At 40.1% G+C, this 25265-nt stretch overlaps 3 protein-coding genes across 5 annotated transcripts in view; 2 read left to right on the top strand and 1 right to left on the bottom strand.

Moving 5' to 3' along the window:
* Positions 1-308: 308 nt before the first annotated feature.
* On the top strand, positions 309-9590 carry rpe65c (retinoid isomerohydrolase RPE65 c). The gene is made up of 14 exons (XM_085375673.1): positions 309-334; positions 1174-1256; positions 3252-3402; positions 3813-3920; positions 4840-4981; positions 5211-5358; positions 5796-5877; positions 6017-6149; positions 6427-6569; positions 6660-6789; positions 8129-8243; positions 8383-8477; positions 8583-8694; positions 9361-9590. The coding sequence occupies exons 1-14, from the start codon at positions 324-326 to the stop codon at positions 9504-9506; spliced, it is 1599 nt and encodes a 532-aa protein (XP_085231799.1). The 5' UTR covers positions 309-323; the 3' UTR covers positions 9507-9590.
* Positions 9138-17974, bottom strand: LOC146614652 (methylcrotonoyl-CoA carboxylase beta chain, mitochondrial). 2 transcript variants are annotated; one of them, XM_085375670.1, is made up of 12 exons: positions 17851-17974; positions 16454-16621; positions 16033-16229; positions 15702-15880; positions 15496-15576; positions 14976-15154; positions 14683-14890; positions 14477-14568; positions 13720-13876; positions 13462-13584; positions 11703-11933; positions 9138-11591 (listed from the first exon to the last, which is right to left on the bottom strand). In XM_085375670.1, exons 1-12 carry the CDS (start codon positions 17877-17879, stop codon positions 11505-11507), a joined length of 1731 nt encoding a protein of 576 aa, XP_085231796.1. In that variant the 5' UTR covers positions 17880-17974; the 3' UTR covers positions 9138-11504. The 2 variants fall into 2 exon arrangements, with proteins under 2 accessions (XP_085231796.1, XP_085231797.1); XM_085375671.1 differs by having other exon boundaries at positions 16454-16618.
* A 2577-nt stretch (positions 17975-20551) lies between these two features.
* fnbp1l (formin binding protein 1-like) overlaps positions 20552-25265 on the top strand; it is a 48977-nt gene continuing 44263 nt past the window's right edge. For both annotated transcript variants that reach the window (XM_085375470.1, XM_085375471.1), the window contains exon 1: positions 20552-20653. In XM_085375470.1, the coding sequence (XP_085231596.1) occupies positions 20630-20653 (24 nt within the window). In that variant the 5' untranslated portion in view covers positions 20552-20629. The remainder of the gene's footprint in view (positions 20654-25265) is intronic.

Here is a 25265-nt window from a genome sequence, read left to right as displayed (position 1 = left end):
GCCGGGGGCCTGGCGTCTGAAAGGAGAGGACACAAAGCTGGCTTGTTCAGCTCTGGTTAAGACTTGGGGGGAGGTGGAAGAGGTTTGGGAAGGGGTGCTGAAAAGGGGGAGCAAAAGGCATGAAGGGAAAATAGGAGGAGGAGAGGAGGAGGAGAAGAGGACGGGGAGCGAGGAGGGATGGAAAAGGGGAGGGGAGAAGGAGAGGAGGGTGGATGGGGCACCGTTTCCATTGCTTACCACAGGAAATCTGTGCAGGGTTTAAATACCAGCCAGAGCCTCTTTTGTAAGCAGCTTGTGTGAAAGTGTGTGAAGAGCGTAGCAGCATGGTCAGCCGGTGAGTAACACCTTCTCTTTAGTTTCTCAGATGCATGGCAGTGAAGACAAAAGCTTGAAAGGTTGAAAATGACTTTTCAAGGTTGGGTTTTGCTGGTTTTCCCCAACAACATAACAGAAAGCAGCTGGCAGACGTGCTTTGTTCTGCTCTGCTCGAAATGATCTGATGATGAGTCATCGGAGCAGATTTCAAACAGTTTACCTCGGGAGTTTCAACCTGAAATTTCACAGTAAGTCACTGGTGCTGTAGTAAAATACTCGATGGATCTTAGAAAAGCTTAGAAAAGCTGATGTATGTACTCTGAAGGAATCTTGGCCCAGTAACTGAGGAAGAATTTCAGCCCTGCTTCTACACAAATGCAACAAAGCAAAACAAAACTGTGAGAAAGAATGTTGATTTTAAAAGGAATAGAGAAATGTAAGAAAACACAAAAATAATAATACATGACAAAACAAGACCACTCAGAACCCCCAGAGGAGGCCCACTGTACTTCTGTGAAGTTTGAAGACAGCTGAGGAAATATAATGCAGTGTGACCTGGACTTTGACCTGATTTTCACAAAAAGTAAATCAGCTCGAGCTGTTGTTGGTATCTACCGTCTGAGAAAATGTGGAAATGATATCTTGACAGCTATGGATGCTAGACTGCAAACAAACAAATGGAATCAATTACATACTTCCTCCCTTTGAGGGGAGGACAATGGGTAAGATATCCAACAAACGACAAACGAACTGGCTGTTAACAAGACAAACAAGGAACAAGCAGTTGAGAAAACTTGTAGACATATTTCATTATTTCTGAAGTCCAAAAAAGAAAAACTTTTTGTATTTTGTTTGCAGCGTGGAGCATCCTGCTGCCAGCTACAAGAAGATCTTTGAGTCTGTGGAGGAGCTGAATGAACCCATACCAGCAGTTATCACTGGTAGGAAAGAGCGACTGACAAAAAACAAGTAGCAATGCATGGCTGTGTCGATGGCAGTGTGGCTTTAATCACTAACATTTATGGTTCCAAGACGGCGAATCACCTGAAATTTCCTCCAGTACCAGTGTTCATGAGATTTCTGATTTAGTGGTAATGAATAATCTGCAGTTAAATATGCTTTAGATATTATGAGAGTCCTCTAAAGATTTATCATTACAGGTTGGGCAATTATGAACAAATCAAGGATCACATGTGGGAAATTAGAAATTCTTTATTTTGCTGAGGAACATTTAGCTGTGACAGATCTCCTGTCTCCGTAAACTTGCATCTATGATCTGATGACTATTACTTATGAGTGGCAGAAGCAAAGAACAATGTGCCACACTCTTCTATTATATGTTCACATTTGCAGTGTGAAGGTGGCAGGTAATGGCAGGTATACAAGGGGGAGCCCATTTTTCTAAACTTAAAAGTATATTGGTTTGCTTTTATAACTTGCGCAACAACTTTCAGGTCATGTCACTGCATATGTTTACAATGATGGACTGTAGGAAAGGGGGAGGGGAAGGATCCAGGCCATGCACAGTATAAAAACTGGACATACAGCTACTGTCACAATGTCATCTGTTGATTTCTAAAGTGCAGTTTTGAAACGTCATGATTGGTGTTTTCATTGTCACCAAAAATTTAAGCAGGTGCGACAAACACGGGCAGGTGTGATTGCTCTCTCCCTAACTACTTGTCAATCACAAGTCATCAACAAATTGACATGTCATTCTGAAACATAGTATAACCAAGATTTACAAAATAGACTTCACTGTTCTTCATGAAATAAGTGACTGAGCCCATAAACTCAGGAAAGGGTTAACACAGGGGAATGCGGGAAGACTTTTCCCATAGACTGCTGTGGGACCTGAACACTTTCAGTAACCACAGCTATCCCCATCTGGTGGCCTTCAGATTGCATGCAGGGCTAAAGCATTTTACACTGGCTGTGTTTCCTCACATGGAATCTACATTTATGGTTTTCTAACCCCTCTCTTGAAAACTTCCACTGATGGTTGCATTGATATAACAACTAAATTTCATCACAAGCGTGCGGTTTCTCCTATTTTTTTATCATCTGAAATGTCAAATGGAAACATCTGCAAAAGGCATTTCTCCTATGACATCCACAAGTGCACTGCCTATTTCAAAGTCATAGTGAAACAATAAACACAAGTTAGCGGATTATATTAACGCAATCATCTAATATACACTAAAATAAATATGTACGGCATAGTAGCATAACGCCTGAAAATACACTGGCCAGCATTATCACTACACAAGTGTGCTTTTTTAAATTACGTATAGTTATTTGTTAGTTCTGTATTTAGTGTTTACTCAAATAAAACTCCTTTGGTGACCATTAGGTTACTCACAGGTAACGTACATTGAACATGACACGCGAAAGACACAAACATTGCTATCACAGAAGGATAATAAAATGAACATAATACTTAAGAAAATCAATAGTTAGGATTTATAATAACATTATTATGTAACATATACGAATAAATATAAATATGTATATGTGTGGCATGTATATGTACTGCCTCATGGAGTGTAATGTTTTTTGATTGAACTAAATGTTGTACATTGGTTAACATAAAGGCTACTGTGAAAGTAAATCCTTTGATGCAAGGAAAATAGAGAGAAGACATTAGTCTGACTTAGTCTGAGATATACTCAGCTTCAGGCCTGACCTGTTCACCCATCTACGCAAAATGCATTTTTGGTGTTACTGCCAGGATCAGTCTTGTGGATAAAAATACTGTAGTGTTATAAGTGACACTGGGGTGTTAGAAATGGGTAAAGTTTGATACTAACCACTTGATGTGCATAGTGTGAAAACAAGTGTAGACAGAATCCTATAGTCTGAGTTTTTAGACAGCAGAATGTGGCATCATGTGGTCAGGATGTGCACGGCTTCGTTTGATGGTTTTATCACTGCAGGTGTTATCCCGTCATGGCTGGGGGGAAGTCTTCTGAGGATGGGTCCAGGTCTCTTCGAGGTGGGAGATGAACATTTCCAGCACCTGTTTGATGGACAGGCTCTCATCCACAAGTTTGACCTGAAAAACGGTCAGGTGACTTATTACCGGAAGTAAGAAAACGGATTAATCTACAAAAGCAGAGCACATTATTTTTATATTTCATATTTCAAGTTGCAGTATTCTGAGGAAATACCTTTTAAGAACGTACGTTTCTAGCTGTACTGACATCAGGACGTTAAGGCATTTTTTCTTAAATCACAAAAGAAAAAGAAGAAGAAGAAAATCTGGTTCTCATATTCCCAGCAGCTCCAAGCTCCAGTTGTGGGTTTTTATGACATCTGATTTTGGTTTGGAGTTCTTTGCAGCTGAGGAAAAGTGGGATGTTGCAATGAAACAGGCAACGAATGAAGAAGGCTTTTTGTGTTTCAAAGATTTCAGTCACGTGTCACAATGAAAATCTTTTAAGTAATATGAGTGGGATTCAAAAACAGCTGACATACTAGTTGATGTTTGTGCTCAGGTTTATTAGGACAGATGCTTATGTTCGGGCCATGACAGAGAACAGAGTTGTCATCACTGAGTTTGGCACGGCAGCCTACCCAGACCCCTGCAAAAACATCTTCTCAAGGTAATCCCAAACCCATGCCCTAAAATGCACACAAAAGGAACATTACACTGTACAAAAGCTGTCGAATTAAAACAAATAGCTCAATAAATAAATAACTTAATATGCAATTCAATTAAAAAACATTTTATTTATATGACTTAAATTATTGTGCTTCCTTGATTGCATTTAAACGTGCTTTTCTCATTTGATTTTCCATTTAATCAATTGTCAATGTACGGTTATTTCTTTATTATTGGTTTATTGATGTATTGCAAAAAAACAAGATAAGAAGATAAAACCTTTCATTTGGCGCGAAGCTGAGGCCAGGAGACTGTACTGAACAGTTAGACTGGAAGCGTCCAACATTCCTGTGGTTGTGAAGTGCACGATGTTGAAAGCGTTCAAATGGAGAAACCTGTTGGGGTTTTTTTTTCAAGATCTATTTATAGATTTTAAAAAAAATCCTTAGTGTTTGTCATTTATGTTCCACATATCCCCTTTCAGTGTTCTTAAATGAACCGTGCTCATTCCCAGTGCTATATTTTTATTCTGGAACTTCATATAGTAGTTTTCATGAGTCATAGTTATGAATAACTATCAATATTCTAATAAATATCCATGTTATATTATAATGAGCCTTGGTGCATCCTCTCAGCTCATACACTGTAAACAATCCATTTAGCTCCCTCCTTGTAACTCAACCTTCATCAGAAACAGGTAGTTTTACCAGTAGGTGGGTTGGGGTTCCTGAGATGACCATATTAAGGTATCCTCCCTCTTTGATGCTTTACAAATCCCAGGAGTAAAACAGTGTCAAACTTGAGCTTTTGGTTCACATACACTGATCTTATCATGTTGTGCCTGTGTTGTTGTATTATTACTATGGGTTTAGGGAAACGGTTGGTTTAATATAAAGTTTTCCTCGTGCTTGTAATTTCAGGTTCTTTACTTACTTCAGAGGCATTGAAGTGACTGATAACTGTTTAGTGAACGTCTACCCGATTGGTGAAGACTTCTACGCAGTCACTGAGACCAACTACATTACCAAAGTTGACCCTGATTCACTGGAGACATTAAAAAAGGTGGGAGCTGATTGGTTTAAATTTACAGTAAGCTAGAGCCATCGTCATTTTCTGGTAGCGTTATTAAACCTATACCCTCCCCAAATATGCCAGAAGGAAGAGTTCTAGTTTTCAACATTGCTGCATTTTCAGTTGCTTTATTATTCTTTCCTTGCAGCATCTATGACTGTTTCCGGTTGTGATTTTACATATTTAGCTTTCAACTTGAATGTCTTCCAATTTGCAATAGGTGGATCTTTGTAAGTACCTCTCAGTGAATGGGGTGACCGCCCACCCCCACACTGAACGAGATGGCACGCTCTACAACATTGGCAACTGCTTTGGCAAGAACATGAGTCTGGCTTATAACATTGTTAAGATCCCACCTGTTCCGAAAGGTGAGTTCATTATACACAATACTCTCAATGACTATCAATGGATATGTTTTAATTGATTATTATTTTATTATTTTATTATTATTATTATTATGTTTATTGATGTTTATTGACCTTTAAATTATATTGTAAATTTTTATCTTATAGAGATTTGGGTTTGAAAGGAGTATCATGCCTGAGTTTTCCAGATAAGCTTTTAAGCACTGACTGTTTGTTACCGCGACGATAGACTGTCAAGAAAAAAGAAGAATATGATAGATAAAAAGGGAGCGAACAGGATAGAAGAAAACGGTGGATAACAGAAAAAAGAAGAAAAGAAAATGAGACAAAGATTTAAAAAAAGAAAAAGGTTTAAAAGAAAAGTTGAAGCAAGCAGAATGCAGAGAATTCAAATAAAATTGTCAGGAACAATGTATATGTTTGTATCTCTGTGATTCCAGATAAATCAGACCCCATAGAGAAGTCCCAAGTGTTGGTCCAGCTGCCAAGCAGTGAGAGGCTTAAACCCTCCTACGTACACAGGTACAGAGTTATCTCATACATGTACACAAAGCCTGGTTTTTGTTTTTGTTCCTTTCTCTCTGTATTTGACGTTTTACCATTAAGATGAACTGTGCTTTGCCTCTGAGTGTCTTTCACTGTTTTGCTTATCTGTCTCCAGCTTCGGTATGACAGACAACTATTTTGTATTCGTGGAGCAGCCGGTGAAGATCAACCTGCTCAAGTTCTTGTCAGCTTGGAGCTTCAGAGGAGCCACATACATGGACTGCTTTGAGCCCAACGCCAGCATGGGGGTAGGCAGGGCACAGGCATTAAAGAAGGCCCCTGGAATCCAGTCTGTTCTTGAATGCTGGAGTTACAAACACCTGCAATATCTGAATATAATTTATATTAGATCTTTTGGACTCTTTTGCATTAATTTCACTAAAAGCCACACAGCTGTGCTATTTACTAAAGTCACCTGCTTGCTCCAAGTTTCTGAGCCTTCTCCTGGGAAAAAGTTCATTGATTGGTCATGTGTGTCTGCTTGGTATCATCTGGTCAGTGAGTATGTGTGTTTGTGTGCTGCAGACATGGTTCCACTTGGCCAGTAAAGAGCCAGCGGGTTATCTGAGTAGTCACAAGTTCAGAACATCAGCATTCAACCTCTTTCACCATATTAACGCCTATGAAGACGAAGGATTCATCGTTGTCGATCTCTGCGCGTGGAAAGGGTAAGTGTAAAGCTGTGTGTATGTGCAAGTGTCTTACATGCAATTATGTGACATCTCTCTCTCTCTCACTCTCTCTGTGTTTCTTTACAGTCATGAATTTGTGTATAACTACCTGTACCTGGCTAATGTGAAAGAGGAGTGGGAGGAGGTGAAGAAAGCAGCTGCACGAGCTCCACAGCCTGAGGTCAGACGATATGTCCTTCCACTGGATATTCACAGAGTGAGTCTACACACAGAGATAGTGCAAGTTATTTATGTCATCAGTTATATGTTTGATCATTAATAGTGATTATTTAGCACTGTAACAGGATCCATCATACTGATTAGGCAGGCCACATTTTTTAAAATGCAGAAGAAAATTCTTTATAACAACACAGTATTAGGTATTGTAGCAGCTAGATGGTGTAGTGGTAAGACTACAAACCTTTAGAGCGAGAGTTGCAAGCTCAATTCCCACCGAGTATCCAGTAAGGGTCCTGGCTTGTCCTACAAAAACCTGACTTGTTGCTTGCAAATTCCACATAAGTACAGGACACTTGCACCTTTTGTCGTGGGTCTTACAGTGTCATTGTTTCCTCCAAACGCTGGCCTGCAAATTGCATATAATTACAGGGTACTTACACCTAATACACAGGTCGTATTATAAAGTGTTACCAGTTTTTTAATCTAATATGTCATAGGATTGATCAGAAACATTGTAAATGATAAATAGTGATTAATGGACTCATGGAATCGTTTCTTCATATCAGTTTTAATTGGTCAGCTCACAGCCTCTAAAGCTAATTTTTGCTACTACAGTATAAGTGGAAAAGGTGTTGTCACTGTTATTTATGTGTACCTGTTTATCTGAATATAGGTCAAGTTAAATTAAATCTACTTATATTAGATGCAATATTATATTATTATTATTATATTATATCATAGTATAATTGGGAATAACAATCATTAGCCTCTCTGTGTAACCGAAAATGTACTTAAAAACTTAATAATGTATTTAAATACCTTTTGTTTCACCCGTTAAACTCTTCATCAAAACTGTGAGAGCGGTATTAGACATTCATGAATCAGAAAATAATGAAATAATGGGATCTGTTTTGAAAGGCTAAAACTTGCTTTGGGGCAAATTTTATCTTTGTATTTTCAGCATTTTGTTGTGTGGCAGTTTGAGATATTTACCTTTAAAAGTGCTATATAAATAAAATTGTATTTTTACTTTGTATTGCTTTTATTAGATCCTTACTGTAATGGTTCCCATAGAGCTGGATTTACAACATTGGACTGATCAATTAGTTAGCTTGTTTGTCATATCAGGAAGTAACAAAATAGCCCAAATAAAAATCTAGTTGTAATATGACATACAAGATCTGAGATCTGAGAAAATTGTGCAGCATCACAAATAATTTTAATTTGTGACAACAAAATGTTCTGTCGTTCCATATTTATTCAACCCTAAAAAAAAACCCTGCATGAAGCCAAAACATTTACTGTAACCTAGGAATGATATCTCTTTATCTTTAAGCTCCACGGTATTCTGTACACAACTTTGTGTGTGTTTTCAGGAGGATCGGGGGAAGAATCTGGTATCTCTGTCGTACACTACAGCGACCGCCGTTCTTCACAGCGACGGTACTATCTGGCTCGAACCTGAAGTGCTGTTTTCTGGACCAAGACAGGGTATCACATATACACTATAGTTTACATGTTCTCTGTATATTCCAATATGTGTATCCTGAAGGGTACATAATACACTGATTGTTATAACATATTAAATATGTGCCCATATTCATTTCTTTTCTCTGTGTCACTCTCTCAGCTTTCGAGTTTCCACAGATCAACTATTCAAAGTGCTGTGGGAAGAAGTACTCCTTCGCCTATGGCCTGGGACTCAACCACTTCATTCCTGACAGGGTAAGAAGGGTTTTCATTGAACACATCAGGAGACGAGGACAGTTGCAGGGCCCGTGACGTTAGCTAACTCCACAAGACATTAAAAGCAACTGGTTGCTGCTTTAGATCGTCAAGCTGAATGTGCAGACCAAAGAGACCTGGGTGTGGCAGGAGGAGGACAGTTACCCATCAGAGCCACTGTTTGTGCCGTCACCCGGAGCTACAGAGGAGGATGATGGTAGGACACATTCTCACATCTTAGCCCACAGAATTACACACTAACACTGGTCTTCAGGGTGTTTGTGGCTTTCAGATCATATTGAATCAAGCATGAAATTAATTTATTAAATTATTGTCTTCTTTATTAGATGCTTATCATTTTTGTTGTTGTCATTATATTAAGTAAAAAAAAAAAAAAACGAACAAGGATCATCTAGAATATGCTCAATGGGTAAAGTGACCGCCTCCATGTTTTTATATACAGTTTATCATCCAAAGGCGCATTATTTTCTATGTCCAGTAAGTGGAACTCCTGTAAATGCTTTAAGTTTTCATGGAAAATTAGATGAGTAAAGCTACATTTTAAGCTACACTGCAGTCATTCACACATTGGCAAGTGTTTGATATACAAGTCGATTTTGTGTAATGTATGTTTCAAACCAAAGTTTTTATTAGCGCTACATAAATCTCTGCCTAGCACAGATGACACAACCTAAATATGGGATGCAAACGTATCCTTTCTTTCATTCATTCAGCATCAAATATACATATTTTATAATCTTTACACACCCAAACTCTAACTGTAGACACATTACGCTCATTTGAAACAACTTTTTGCGTTTTTCCTTATGAACGTTTGCTGTAGAACACGCAAGCAGTTGCCTCCCGTGTCTGGGTTTTACAGGTGTGTTGCTGAGCATTGTGGTAAAGCCAGGTGCGCAGAGACCAGGTTCCCTCCTGGTGCTGGATGCCAGAAACCTGACAGAGCTCGCCAGGGCAGAGGTCAACACTATCATCCCCATCACCCTGCATGGGACTTACAAGCCATGAAGCTGCGTTTCTTCCAAACAGGTGCTTCATGAAATACACCAGTCTGGCTCTTTTCTCCCACCATAGACGAGTTTTCTTATGGAAATGAAACCCCATCATTGCTTTACAATGCTGCTAAAAAAAAATAAAAATCTTCAGCAGTCTCTGTCATATGTTACCTGGCCACACAATGCATGTTGGTTCTATTTTTCCTGTAGCTGTAGCTGGTGGTGAGAAGAAGCCCAGCGAAGCATTACATCAACCACATTTACTGCATAATCAGTTTATGTTTATGTAATTGTTGTTGTAAATCCACAAATGTACACAGACGGTATTTTTGCTACAGGTATTTGAAACAATTTTGGTCAAATACAAAAACTGTTAATGTGTATTTGTTTTGACAACACATGTTGTAAAAATAAATCTGTGCATACATTCATCACTCATCACAAAATTGAGGCAACATTTGGAAATGTGAGCTATAAAAACATGTAATCCTACCAATCCAGTAAAATTATATGATGAGCAGGATATGGGTCTGACCACGTACTAAAAATCCAAAACTGACATTAACATGATATTAGAAAAGAGTTATATATTGGTGCATCCATGTCATTTGGATTAAGCACCATTGCTTGTTGCGTATGGACTTTTGATATCACTTTAAATTTGACTCTTCATTGCATTCAAACTTCAGATTTCAACATCTTTTTAGAAAATCAACAGCATGTTATAATACCAGATGAATAGTTGTGGATTAACTGTACTTTATACATATATGTTCCTAAACTTGTTTCTGTGTACACACTGTGGTTGTTACAACTTAGTTTGGCACCAAATACAGTAAATATGGAGTATAATCAAACTTCCACAGTGCTTTGTGAAAGCTAGCTGTTTATCGTTGACCTTCATGTATATGCAGCACTGTTTATAAGCCAATTATATTGTTGAATTTAGAAGAAAAAAAATGTAGATGCAAATAAAAGCAGTGCTATTTTTCTACGATTGGAAATAAAGCTGGCTGCAGGTCCACAGCTTGCACAAGCAGGTCAAATGTTGGGTTATTAAACTAAAGCAGATCTCTGTTTATTCAGCAGCATACCACCCTGGCATCAGCACTCCCACTGACCAACGACATGTACGTGTCTTCTCGTCTCATATTACATGTAGTTTTTTAATTGATATAAGATGAGTTTTTTAAATTTTATGTGAATGTGTAATTTCACTTTTTGGTTAATAAAAAAAACAAAAAACAAAACTTGTGTTCTGTGTTCTTCCTCAAAACATTACAAACAAATGACTACACAAAATGTTAAAATCCATGATAATTAAACTAAAAACTGTACTACAATAGTTACATTATAATTTTTTTTCTAAACTGGGTTTCTTTTGGAACAAACTGACAGAAATAGAGTGCACGTTTCTAGGCAACTGTTTTTTTTTTTAGGAAGAAACTAATTTTAAACCAAAATGCAGGCTGCACTGATCCAACTTTTCCAGTTCTGATCCAATGCAGATACGTAGCTTAAGTACCAAAGTGATGCTCATGTTATATTAATAAGCATTAATCCTCACTGTGAGAAAGAAACTGGAAATCATTCTTTTACATGTAAGGCTACAGGTAAAAGGAGCCAATGCACTGCTGTTCATGCTTTGTGTTGTAAAGAACAAACAACTGAACTGATTGAATCGCTTATAGATCAACTCGCTGTCAGGCATTCTGTGTGAGGAATGATCCACCACTAGGCTGCTGTGTGTAAACATCCCAGAGAAATATTTTGTTCTGCAACTTGGTCTGAAAGTGCTGACAATCAAAACCTGATGAGGAACTGTGCAGGATTTAAATCCCTCTCTCCAGAGTGGTTTGACCTAGCGCCTACATTTACAGTACACAGGATTGATTACATATTTGTTGTGGTGACCTCAACAAATTTACAGAGAAGCTTCTTCCATTACAAGTGAAAACGGGATTGTTGTGAGTCCAACAGGAGCAGTTAAATCTGATGGGGACAGAAGCCTCTACATACGCAGAGGTATCGATTGCAGAGTCTCTGTAGACAGCTGATACCGCTGCTGTTTGATGATGTCCAAAACGTCTCTAAGAACCTGAAACCAAAAAGCAATAAATACAACAACAACAAAAAAGAAGCGTTCTTAAATGTGCTCTCGAATGTTCCCAAAGACACAGATAATCCCTTAAAAATGGGTCATTTTTACCTTCCGGGTGTTCTGCGGCAGAATGACTCCATCATCCCACATCCTGCTGGAGGAGAAGAAAGCTGAACTCTCTTCCACCAACATCCTGTTTAGTTCCTCTTCCTGCTTCTTCTGCTCTCCTTCTTGCTCACCATCAAGGGGAAGCAGAGAGCCAATGTGACCCGGAGGGGCAATAGAAACTTTGGCATTGGGCCACAGGAACAAGAAATTAGGATCAAATGCTCGGCCACACTGGTGAGGAACGAAGAAGGAATTATTACTGTAAGCCACATTCTACAAGATTACAATGAATCGGTAAGAATTATCATTATGTGCAATTTCTGGGGTTTTTTTGCATATCTTCTAGTGGTGCAACGGATCAAAAGTCTCACGGTTCGGATCACGTTTTTTTTCGTCACGGATTGGATCAATTTTCGGATCAGCAGAAAAAAAGAAGACGACAAAAATTTAACTCGCCATTTACTTATTTAAGTATTTTTTGCCTATTAAAAAGCATTCCACTCAAGACTCATTCCACGCAATTATATAAAAACAAATTAAGATGCAATATAGGGCAGTACAGGGCTTTCTATCTCCCACTCCGCTGTGATATAATGAGCGGTCACGTAGCTTTCCGTTGCCCTGGAGGTCCACCCGTTTGTAACAGAAGATGCCTGGGACAGTTCAGTTATAACTTTAAACTTTTCCTGCTCATACATGCTTGGAGCGATCTTGTCACTGAAGTGGACGCGCGACGGGATATCATAGCGTGGCTCAAGCACGTTCATCATAGTTTAAACTAGTGCTGTCAGAGTAAATCTCGTTAAAATGATGTTAATGCCATAACTGCATTAATGCGGCAAATCTCTGTTAACTAGTTATCGCCCCGTGCGTGGGGCTGCAAAACCCTTGTTTTGCACAACGGAAAACGGCCTCCCGTCTGCAGCTAAACACCCCAATAGCTTTTATACACATACTTTTTTTCTTCTTTTTCGAATCACGTGCGTGCCAAACCGTGGAGTGGGATCGGTTCGGATTACGGATCAACTGTGATCCGTTGCACCACTAATATCTTCTCTAAACTCTCTGCGGTAGAGACTTGAGGCTGTCTTGTGTCTTTAAGCAGTCTTAAGGAATAGTTGAAGGACATTCAAATCTTTTTGGAAGTTGGCTGCCTTTTATTCTGTTCACTGTCAAGATGATCCTGCACGGCTTTAGTCATGTTGCGGTCAGAGCTCCTGGCAGGTCAGTCCATGACATGACTGATAGCGTTTCATTGCTTGCTTTCCTATCCAGAAATGCTTTTACTGTAATGGCAGCATGTTTGGGATCATTGTTATCCCTAACATCACTTCCGGATATGTATTCTCAAACTATGACATTTGTTTATCTTCTAGTTTTTTTCCAGGCATGTCACTTATTTTGTCCTTCACTTCAGATTTTTTTTAAGAACACACCTCACGCCAAGCTTAGATATTCCAAGTTTTTGTTTAAAAGTTCTTTAGGAAGCACCTTCTTCCTGTAAAAATACTATTTTATGCCTGTGAAACTGCGTCACTTGTTTTTGCAGAGGCGACCAGAAACCCACTGGCACATTAAAAATGGACTCTTTGCCAGGTTGTCTGTTATATGGGAACAACACTGGTTCATCCCTTAATTTAGGTGCCTTTTATATCACGTTTGATTCATCGATCAGTGTTACATGGTTTAACAAACAGAAAAATGATCTGAAAATGGTCATGTACAAACTTTAGACTGAAAAATAAATTGATTCGCTCACCATAGCATAGCTGTCTGCACCATGGCAACCACCAATCACCACAGTGATCTTGGGGACAGAGGCGGATGCTACTGCTGACATCATTGAACCCTGAGCTTTTAGATGGTTACTGTTCATCTCTGCCTGGGAGACACACATGAATAAATGGTACTTGGGATGGTTTTTTACACTTACTGGGGACTCAAAGTGATTCTAAACTCTTCCAAACTTGAGTCCCTGTGCATTTGTTTTTAGTGAGAATGAAGTGAGAGTGAATACCTGTTTTGTGGACAGTGTCAGTGCTGCAGTGGGTGCCGTGTTCTGGAGGAAGAGGAGTGGGACGTCTCTCTGGTTGCACAACTGGACAAAATGGCTTCCTTTCAGTGTGGCCTCATATGACAGCTGTCCATCATTCGCTAAAATTCCAACTAGGTGACTGACGCAGTGAACACAAAGAAAGAATTACCTTAAGTTTAGGTGAAGTATTACTTAAGGTATTCATTATCAGCCACATGTAACAGGTGTAACATCATATTTTAAAGTGAAACCAAAATTATATTAGCAAAGCTACTAGATGAAAGCTCGGGTTTCAGGCTACTGTAAACGCTTTTAAAAGAAAATGTTGCTACTGTTTCAGTTTGATGTCAGTGTGAGCCAATTTCCCTAATCTGGCCCTCTCAAGCGCACAACTCTGGCTATAACATACACAACAGATCAATCCACCTACTGCACACAAGGGGCAGCCAATCAGAGGAAAGCTGGTTTAAAGGGAAGAGAAAGGAACGGCAAGTGCTTGTTTCAGGCAGTGGGTGAAATGAGAAGCTCCATCATGGCCCGTATGGGATAAATAAGGATTATTTTAGATAATCATGCAGAGCTACTCTAGTTGAGTCCAAGAATAAAAAGCAGGACTGCAGTAAATGTAAATTGTGTCCTCAGTATTACAAAAAACATTAGGAACACAATGTCAACAATCAGAGTTTATGTGCTACAAGAAGACTTCAGTGAGCGTATTGGTTGTGTTTATATCTTTTACCCATGTATCTTTGCAAAGCCAGTGACGAGTGAGGTTCCATAGCGAGCTTTAAATTCCAGAAAGCGGCTCCCATCTACCAGTCGACTGACTACCTGGGCAGAACAACAGAAACAACCAACTAAAGGTCACAGAGCCGCAACTCAGCATAAGAGTAACAAACTCATCCGACTAGAGCACTTTGTGCATTTGTGTCCGTCACATTGTACCATCTTAACATCCAGGCTGTAGTTGTAACTCTTAGGGGCGAGTCCTAAAAGCTCTTCCAGACTGTGCAGTGGCTCCTCCTCTGCGTTCCTCTTCTTTGTCTCCTCCTCTTCCTCAGGCAGCAGGAAGTTGAGGGTTGATATAATGTTTCTAGTGTAATCAAAAGCCTCCTTCTCCTCCCAGGCAAAGTGATCCACGCAGCCACTCACTCTGGAACAAGATGGTAACTTGATACATGATGATATGAACTAATTCTTCTGATACTATTCAGGACTGATTAGATTTACACACATACTCAGCATGGAGCCTGGCCCCTCCCAGGTCCTCTGGCGTCACCTCCTCTCCAGTGGCAGCTTTCACAAGTGGCGGTCCGCCCAGGAATATGGTTCCTATTCTGTGCACCATTACAGCTTCCTCCGCCATAGTGGGCATGTAAGCTCCACCCGCCGTGCATGACCCGCACACAACAGCTACCTTTAGGATGATCAATTTTCATATCAGAACTGCAATTTGAAATAGTGAAAAAACCAAAAGCAAAAACAAAGAAAACAATGAGAACTTAACAATGGTAACTTGTTCTCTCTTCATTTTTAGACTTAAAAATTCTCTGCCTGTGGAGATTAATTATGCCAAAATTTTAAATAGAGTCACGGTCTTCAGATTATGGTCTCCCTGGAGGGGCACAACAGTTCACAAATTATGAGAATGTTTTAGAAAACAAGTGTGTGCATATGAAACATTTTAAAGGCAAAGTGTAGCTTATAAACAGGAATGATAATCTATGTAAAGACCAAAGCCTTCTAGCTCATCCTTACCTGGGGGATCTTCATGGCAGACATGATGGCTTCATTGTAAAACGTCCTTCCTCCGTGATTCTTATCAGGAAAAATCTCTGACTGGACATTTATACACAGACGAGGAAACAGCAGTCAGTATAAATTCCACTAGCATTCACTTACTCTAAAGGTAGAACCCTTACGCATATTAAATTGGAGATGTGCTTATGTGTGCGTGCGCTAACCTGCAGCGGCAGGAACGCTCCACCGGAGTCGACCAGGTACACGCAAGGCAAACGATTTTTGATTGCTATTTCCTGCGCTCGGAGATTCTTCTTTACCGTGATAGGATACGATGTGCCTCCTTTCACCGTAGCGTCGCTGGCAACAAACACACACCACAGACCGTTGATCCTGCCGATGCCTGAATGATGTTTGTACAGACGAATAAAAAAAATGCATAAAGTGTCACACTCGGATCCCAGAAGATGTGGAGTAAACAGAAGACAATCTGAAATAAAGAAATTAAATGAGGGTATTTAGCTGCGGTCACACTAATCTGTAGTCGTTTCTGACCAGTCATACTGCCGGCTGAAGGTATGTCCCCGTACGGAAGACCCAAACCAGCAAATAGTGACAGCTCCAGAAAGTCCTCGTCATCCAATAGGAGGCGAAGCCTGTCTCTGACCAGCAACTTCCTGTTTCTCTGAGTGTGTCTGGCTATGGCCCTCTCCCCTCCCCCTTCCATCACCTTCTCACTAAACTCTGTGTACCTAATAAATGGAGATAACCAGGGATAATGAATGACAACAAGTGCAGATCTGGCAACACACTGTCACACACAAACAAGCAGGGAATTTATTTTGAGATTAAAAAAAACAAACAAACAAAAATCCACTTAATAAATCTAAAATAGTTGATTAGAAACACCAAATTGCAACAAAGCACATACTAATACACTAGGAAATGTGAGAGCAAATGTGTGAGCAAAACCTACTTCTTACACCAGGCGTTGCTATTTCTGAGGTTTGCTTCATAAATGTGTTTGTGGATGGGCAGAAGGGGCAGGTCCAGCACAGGGAAGGCACTCGGCAGGGCTCTCCTCCTCCCTGCAACAGAGCTCATACCGCAGACTGAACGCTGCCAGTACCGCTCAACAAACCTGCTAAACAAGAATCAGGGAAAAAACATTTAAAGACTTATTTGCAACATGACAACAAAAGAAGAGAGAACTGCAAAAAAAAGATTATGAAAATCTGGAGAGTAAATTATTGTCCAACAGTACACTGAAGAGTTCAAATTACTGTTTTAATTCCAGGATTTTGTATGCAGTAGTGCCAACTCCAGGCCTCAAGGGTTGAAGTCCTGCAGGTTTTAGATATCACCCTGGGTCAGCACGCCTGAATCAAATGATTAGATCATTACCAGGCCCCCGGAAAACCTCAAGAAATGTTTAGGAGGTAATTTAGCCATTTAAATCAGCTGTGATGGATCAAGGACATCTAAAACCTGCAAGACACTGGCTCTCGAGGCCTGGAGTTGGACACCCTTGCAGTAGTGTTTGGGGGTTTTTTTGCTCCTGGAGGGGGCAAAGCTGTAATGGTACATAGACTGGGTTCTCCCTCATTTGGTCACATCAGCTTAGATTTGCTGATTCTAGTTCTTGTTGTTGTCAATTATTGTTCTTCTTGCTCTTAACTAACTGAAGCCTTTCATTGAACTACCAAATAAACAAATTAGTGCTCTCTTCCTGGCCACACATGTGGCAGCACTTCTGCTATAACTTTCTTTGTATTTAACAAAATAAAAATGCAGACATAAGTGTGCACATTAGTTTTTAACTGCTACTTAAATTGTTTTCTTTACAAATAACTCTCACTGAACTAACACAGCCAATCCCTCAACATGTTTGTACTTCCTGCTCATTAATAATTTGTTGCTTTTTAAAGAACTTATTTTAACATTTCAGTCAACAACAAAACAAAAAGTAACTTCAAGGGCCAAATTGCGTATTTCTTCACGTCAACATACGGGCCGCAAATTTGAGCCCCCTAATTTACACTGAAACCTGACATCAGCCAGGTTTTCTATTGAATCCTTTGCCAGGGACGATGATTGGCCCATGCGTTAGCATGTATATGATTGGCTGCTTTGGAACTTTTACCCCCCAATGCAAAAAAGAAATAAAATAAGTCTGTAATATTTATGAGCTTGAACAAATTTGATTAAACGGCAAAGTGTTGCTGAAGCGTTAACCTCTATGTGCCAACAGTTGTGTTTTTGTTTTGTTTTTTATCAGAAATTAACGCACCACCAGAGCTCAGCAGTTGCAAAGTGTGCCAAAGGTCAGTCTGCTGATAAATGACAGTTGGGGAACATATAAACACCTCTTACCTTGCAGTGTAGCGGTGCATATCTGTCATACAAATAAATTCCAGATTATTTAATTGTTCGTAAGTGCATTGCCAATCAGAACCAAACAGAAACTCAATCCCCCTCCAGATGCTGCTGCTTCTTCTTCTTCTTCTTCCTCGCGGTATACTGTAGGGTGGCGCAATTCCGCCACCAACCGCTACGGAGTTTGGATTAGACGGTAATGCTGCTACTTCCACTCCAAAATAATTTGGAGGCAAATAAAATCTACCTACTCTACTCTCTTCCGTTCATTTCAAAGCTTTAGTTTCTTATTATTTTGCAGGTGTAAAAAATATCATGCGGCATTATTAAAAACTCACCCAGCAGCTCCCATAATTACTACTTTTACTATAAGTGTAATTTGTGCCTTTATGCTACTGAATTAGGTTTATGACTAGACATGGGAAATTTGTTTTGCCTCTTGCCTTAGCAATGTTTCATGTATTGTGCAGTGTCAATAAAACATTTCATATTTGATCATTTGTTGCTTTTGCTGGTCTTAAATTACTGCAGTATTTGAGCAAAGAAACAGGGACGCAGTGGAGCCTATCTCAGCTTCCAAAGCTGAGAAGCAGAGTACGACAAGTCCCCAGGCTGTTACAGGGCTAGCATAGAAACAGACAACCATTCATGCTCACATTCACTCCTATGGGCCTATGTACCTGGAGAGAACTCACGCAAGAAGCTTGAGAAACACACAGGACTTAGAGAAGATGTGGAGGGTGAAGGCAATAGTGATCCCCGTGGTAAATGGAGCACTCAGGAGGGACCCCCAAACTGGGAGCTTGAAGGATAAACAAAGACCCCCTGCAGGGCAAGCAGGGATTTAAAAAGCATCAAAGGATCTCATTGTTTAAATGTATCAGGCAGGAGAAGGGTACAAAAAATTTCCACAGCATTGGATATACTGTGGAACCCAGTGGAGAAAACATGGGACGAAAAACCTGGATGCCCCCCAAAACTGATTAAAAGCCAAGATGAATACTGGTCAGTGAGGCTGCCAGGGGACTCGCCATGCACTAGATGTGTATTACACGTGGCAACAATGTCATGTATTTCCATATGTCGAAATTATGTGATAGGGTTGCAGGACAGAAGTGTTTTCTGACAAAAATACACCTTAAAAAACATTTTTTGTTATTAAAATTATTATTTTCTCCTAACACATTTGTTCATCAGTTGAATTATTACAGGTCACATTAAAGTGGGAAAACTTTTGAATCATTGTGATCACATTTTTTAACATCGCAAAAATGATGCATTTAAACAGGGTTGTGTAGACTTTTTTTTTTATATCCACTGTATCCGTGTAAGCAATATAATTATAAGGAGGCCTCATGCTGAGGTCAGTAATTTTTAGTTTTCACTGGCCTTTAGTTCTTGCCAAGCTCTGTGGTGCAGTTTGTCCTGCTGCGGTATTAATCTTCTACAGAAAGATTCAAGCCAGCAGTTTAAACTTAATGCCTACATAATACAAAGTTTTCAGGTGGAAACGTGAGTTACTATCAAATTTAACAGCAAATAAATATGATAAATCAAGCTGATTTATGGCAACAAACCTGTGAAGAGCCAGTCTAATGCAGCAGAATTTGCAACTATGTAGACAGGAATGGAGCAGAATTAAAAACATTTATTTTTAATTTTAAACGTAGTATTTAAATTCTTCAACCTTTTGGATTATTTCCAGGTTCAACTTGCAAAAATTTACAATATTTATTTATTAATTATATATAAATCAAGATCTGTAATCATTCATCTTGGCCGCTAGAGGGAACCACTAAATCATTATTAAAGAAACTGTAAACGGATTATATTTAAAGCGTTTTTAATGCTCTAGGTCATCAGAAATACTTTTCTGATACTTTTCAACACTTTTCAAATAAATATTTTGCCTCGTACGAACTTTTAATATACGCGCTGATGTCAAAATAGCAAAACAAAACAAAAATAAAGCTATCCAAACACGTAGCTTTAAACATGACTTTTTGAAATAAAAGGAACTATAATGAATTATAAATTAATTTATTATTAACACCAATAACAACCGGCTTTATAGAAATGATGTGTAATGATGGAAATATGGTAAGAGATCAGGACAAATAAAAAAATAATAATTAAAATACACCAAAGACAAACGAAATTAAATTATTAATCTAAATATTTGTTTTATTGGCCAGTAAAATGGGACAATGTAAATTACTTCTTATTTTAATTAATTTTAAATAACCAGTCAACAAATGCGCCAAAAGAGAGCTTCGTGAAATATGAAAATGACTGAAATTAAAATGTATTACATTGTCATACCATAAAATCTGTTTTTGTAATTTTTTCCTGCAGCATTTCGTATTATGCCGACTAAATAATTCATTCCATTTCTATACTCGAGTTTGTATCCAGTTCATACATTTAATCAGTGTTTGAATTAAACTGAGCTGCTGAAAATGTGTCTTTTTTTATTTGTATTTTTGCTTTACTCTGTTCTTTCTTTATTGTTGGTTACAGGTAAATACACTTAATATGAAAGACCTGATTAAAAATGTTCACTGAACATAAATCCGTTTTTCTCTTTGTAGATTGTCTGTGGTCCAGGGCCCCTGGAAGGGCGTCCCTGCTGATTCAGGAGGAGGAGGTGAAGGAGGTGGAGTGTGAGTTCAGTCGGCAGACAGTCGGAAGGACCGAATCCCGGCGGCCGTTTGGAGAGTCTGAGCGGGGGGAAAACTGCTTCCAGTACTGGAGAACTCAGAAAGAGGATTTCGCAATGAGTTGGGGAACGGAGCTCTGGGTACGTTTCAACTCTTTTTAAGTGTGCTTGTGAGAAAGTGCTGGGCTTGTTTTCTTTGTGTTTCGGCCCGGACACCGCCGCGACTTTGGGGCAATAGAGCGGAAGAAAGGTGCCGTGTTACCTTTTTAGCTTTGTGTCGCGGAGAGCGGCTAGGCGCTGGTGCTAGCCTGGTCGGCTGCGGTGCTGTAGCCGGCGAGGCTAAAGCTAAAGCTAATCCGAGGCGCACCTTAACGGCTGTGACAGCGGAGGAAACAATAGGCAGGCACTGCTGCAGACACACGGCCACGACAGCGAGCCGGGGTGCGGGTCACGCTGCCTCCACCACCCGGCTATTTGCCAGCTTTAATAATATCTGTGGTGGTAAATTGATTTTAAAAAATTGTTTGTTTGTCTGGCAACTTACTAAGTTGGATGTTGACGGTTTTCTTACATGTGTTACACCCAGTTTCTGGCAGGGACTCCCGGCTGGAGGGTGGAGGGGAGAGAGCCCACTGTCCTGCTCGGTCTCCTTTTAAACGAATCGCAACTTCACAGCCGTTTGATTCACTTACTAATTGGCATAACGCTTCCCTTTGTTGCCAGCTCTCCAGCCTTTTGTCCCAACTTCCATGTTACTGGAAGGAACACATGGTTATTATAGACACACATACGGCGTTACATGTGGACCTCACGCCGTGTGTGTCCTACCTTTATAGTGAAATCATGGCTAAAATGTGAGTAACATTTAAATGTTACAAGTGTGTCAAACACGAGCTGCAGCCGATATTAGAAGATGATTTTTTTTTACCATCCCTTTCTCAAAATAGTGTTTCTTAGTTGCAGTGTATGCAGATTTTAGCTTAAATTAATCTTGCGGTGGGGCTCCATCCTGTATTTTTTTTGGGTGTTGGCCATTACGAGCTGTGTAACCAGAAAGGCTACCAGAAGCACTCCCCCCCCTCTCTCTCTGTATATGTGTGTGTGCAGGAGGAGGAGGAGGGAGCACTTCATCTCCCCAAGATGATACTCCTCCGGCTGACCTCAGTGATTATTATCTGCATTTTAAAATAAATTCATATTTTTTTCCTTTTCTTTTTCTTTTTTCTTGCTCAGCCCTCACATGTAACCCGATCATCTGCTACCCACAAAGAGAGATCTGTTTGGTTGCCTGAGATGCAAAAGAAAAAAAGGGGGGGGGGGAAAGACTTGGGAAATAAAGCACACATGGACTCACATATGATTTGTCAGGGGTTTGTTGGCCTCGCGTCTGCTTTGAGAGTTTCCCATTCAGTTTTTCTTCTGTGGATCAAAATCACAAAGAGATGTGAATGAATGGTGATCCACTGTGCTAATGTTGTGGTTGTGATGAGTTTGTGAGCTGCAGAAATGCATTGATATAAACAAAGGAAAGCATAAGTCTGTGTGGGGGTTTTACATGAAATGCTCTGTGTCTTGTGTTTACCACAGCCCAAGCAGTGTACTGTATATGAGTAACAGAAAATTATGAATGATGAGATACGCTGTCACATGCTCCAGTCTGTATACCATCAGTGAAGCGCTTCCGATATGCTGACTGTAGACGCTGGCTGACACACACCGTCATAATCCCCGAGTCCGCTGATGGGATTAATGTGTTGGCTGTCTGATGTCAGATTAGGGCTTATCCTCCACAAGACACCACATAAAACTGTTGATTGGCTGTTGTGCTTTACAGATGACTGCCCCTCTAATGTCAGGAAGTGTGCTTTTATTTTCTGTTTTTGTTTTATTCTAAAATTGAAGTCTCTGATTTCAAATAAAAGTCTGAGAATAACAATAACAATAAAACTGTGTCCAACTAAAAGATTACAGTTGGCTTAAAAAACTGTTATTCTATGTACAGTTGGGTAAGTGGCTGCTTCACCTATTAAGATACTGGCTACATTTTGCTATATTCTAATGTGAGCAGTTCAAAACTCAATCAGATTTAAAAAAAATGAAATTCTCACATTTGGGCGGCAGAATTTAACACTAAGTCACCCCAATCGCAGTTTGTTTGTTTGTATTTCACCCTGTATCACCTTCTTAGGTGTCGTCCCTAAATGAAACGGGAAGAAGGGAAGCCAGCGTCGTTTTCAGTGCGGCTTTGTGCTTTTACTCCACTCTTTGGCTTTAGCCCAGCTCTTTGAGACGCTACAAAGCGAGCAAGGAACATCCTATTACCTCGCTGGCTTCCTGCCGTCCGACACACACTCGTGAAGTAGGAAGCGTTTGTCTGAATTAAAGCTCTTCTGTGTGTTGTATGAGTGTGTGCGTTAGTGCCAGGATGCTGCCATGCTGTGCTTTGGTCTCTCTGGACGAGGTGAGTTGGAGGCCAGCACAGTGGAGCAGCCAAGTCTGACTGAAGGACAAGAGGCTGACGGGCGGTCGTCTCTGCTGATCGGCCAAACCGAAAGACTAGGATAAGGGGATCGAGAATGGGAAGGTGTGGGGTAGTTGGAGAAAGGACAGGCTGGACATGATTTCACTTAAAAGGCTGTCCGATGGAAAGGAGACTGATTGTCGAGGCTCAGATTCAGAACAGCGACCTGGTTTTAGCTTCATGCACAAAGGCTCACAGGACTTTGGTGCTCTTTCCTTCATCTGTCGTGCACATTGTCAGAAAAGACTCGCTATTTTGATTCTTCACATGTCACACGGGAGGTGCTGTGCAGGGTAGTGGGGGTTACGTGTAAATGATTTCATGCATTTAGCAAGAGGATTGTTTGCGTTCTTGGCATCAGGTGGCCTTCAGACTCATACAAGGGTGTTTGTTATCATTGCTCGTGTTGGTGATATTTATAGACTGGCCTGCAGTATGTCAGAGTCTAGCGTCATCTATTTTTATGGCACTATTCTTGCTGCTTTCAGGTCTTTTTGTGTCTTTTATGCAAAAGATTAGATACTTTTGAATAATGTTGTATACAGTAGTAGTAAAAAGTATACTTACTATATGGCATTGTGCCATTATTAGAGAAAGACAAAAATCATTGGGAAATTGAACAGGGCTATACATTTTACCCAGGCTGGAATTAAACCTGAGACTCGGTGCTGACAGCTGGAAGCTGCTCCTGTTTGTTGTCTTTTGCAGCCATTCAGCTATCGATTTGCCACCAAACACCTCACATTTGCAGCTTTTATTTGTTCTTTTTTTTTTTTGTTTCATCATCATCTTTTTCTTCTTTCAGCATCTCACCCTGTCCCTCCTCTGTCACACCAACCCTCTGCATTTTCCTTCACTACATGAATCTTCTCTGTGGTCTTCCCCCCTTTCCTCCTGCCTGGCAGCTCCAATATATCCACTATTCCTCCCCAGAACATGTCCAGCCTTTTTTCTATGAATTTGTCTCCAAATCAATCAGCCTGAGCTGTCCCTCTGATGTGCTAATTTCTAATCTTGTCCACTTTGGTCACGACTAGTGAAAATCTTAACATCTCTAGCTTGGCCTCCTGTCTTTTTGTCAGTGCCACCATCTCCAAACCAAACCAGCAGGACTCACTACCATCTTATAAAACTTTCCTTTCAATCTTGTTGCTATGCTTCTCTAACAAATCCCTCTGACACTCATCTCCAGCTGCTCCACCCTGTGTGCGCTCTCTTCTTATCCACTCCTGTACATTGTCTGTTGCTTTGGATGTTTAAACCCATGTATCGACCCTCAGTATCGCTGCTCCTATCTTCACTATCTCTGTTTACCTTTCCACCTGTCTAAGTGTCAGTTGCACACACGTTTTTTGTCTTTCTTCTAGTGACTTTCATTCCTCTTCTTTCCAGAGTATTACCCCCCCCCCCCCCCCCCCCCCCCTTACCAGGCATGTTTTTCTGAACCGTTGGAGGTTTTTTCACCATTTTCTTTTGTACAATTGATGTCACTCAATTTTTAGTCAGGATTTACACTTGTGTAGTTGGCAGTTGTGATGTGTTATCAATGTGCAGCTCTGAGGATGTGCTGTATTGTGTACGTATGCTACATTTTGTCCTCTATTGTTTTCTGACTTTGTTGCAGTGGTATTATTGGGCCATTTCAGTCTGAATCTTTAAAAAACAACAAGTCCCTTGATCATTTTCCAGAGTTCTCCTCACTCCTTCTCCCATTGAGGCTGTGCCTGGTTTTAGTCTGATGTCCACAGACTTCTGATAATGTCTGCTTCCAGTTTCCGTTGACTGTAGCCCAGGGTCTGTTATTCTTATGATGATATAAAACTGATAACTTAAGAGTACATCTGGTTTGCAGCATGCAGAGTAATTATTCAAATTTTATGGGGAGTTCTTAGCTTTAGTTTCTGAATGTGTAAAATATTTTGACAGCTCTGTGTGACTGTCTGTGTAGCATAAACAGAGAACAAATCTCAGGCTTTTATGGGCAGTGTCTTCTCTTTGTCTTCCACTTTGATAGCGGAAGGTCTTTTAAGAAGGTTCCTACTGTTTAACCGGGCAGTGGTCCGGTTCGTTGCAGGTCACAGCGGGTGCGAATGATGTCATGTTGAAGCCAAGGGCAGTGGCCTGGACATGACAAGCTGTTACAGTCAGGCCTGGCCAAGCTTGTCAACACATTGCATGAATGTGGAGGGGGTGTTTTTGTAGGTGCTAGTGAGAGGCACGTTGTTTTCAGCT

The sequence above is a fragment of the Diplotaxodon limnothrissa genome, linkage group LG17 (genome assembly GCF_057381915.1).
Source record: "Diplotaxodon limnothrissa isolate DT_005_m linkage group LG17, D_limnothrissa_male_GT1.1, whole genome shotgun sequence".
NCBI lineage: Eukaryota > Metazoa > Chordata > Actinopteri > Cichliformes > Cichlidae > Diplotaxodon > Diplotaxodon limnothrissa.
The sequence above is the reverse complement of the archived record's forward strand: the minus strand, read 5'-3'. Positions and strand labels throughout refer to the sequence as shown.

What these genes read in the sequence shown, in the direction of transcription:
- LOC146614652 (XM_085375670.1), bottom strand. Translation starts at nt 17,879, where the DNA reads ATGACAGATATGCACCGCTACACTGCAAG. An exon ending in ACAGCCTGGATGTTAAGATG is followed by an intron (nt 14,569 to 14,682) that starts GTACAATGTGAC and finishes TGTTCTGCCCAG; the next exon opens with GTAGTCAGTCGACTGGTAGA. An exon ending in GGCTTTGCAAAGATACATGG is followed by an intron (nt 13,877 to 14,476) that starts GTAAAAGATATA and finishes TCACTGCGTCAG; the next exon opens with TCACCTAGTTGGAATTTTAG.
- rpe65c (XM_085375673.1), top strand. An exon ending in GATCCCACCTGTTCCGAAAG is followed by an intron (nt 5,359 to 5,795) that starts GTGAGTTCATTA and finishes CTGTGATTCCAG; the next exon opens with ATAAATCAGACCCCATAGAG. An exon ending in GATCTCTGCGCGTGGAAAGG is followed by an intron (nt 6,570 to 6,659) that starts GTAAGTGTAAAG and finishes GTTTCTTTACAG; the next exon opens with TCATGAATTTGTGTATAACT.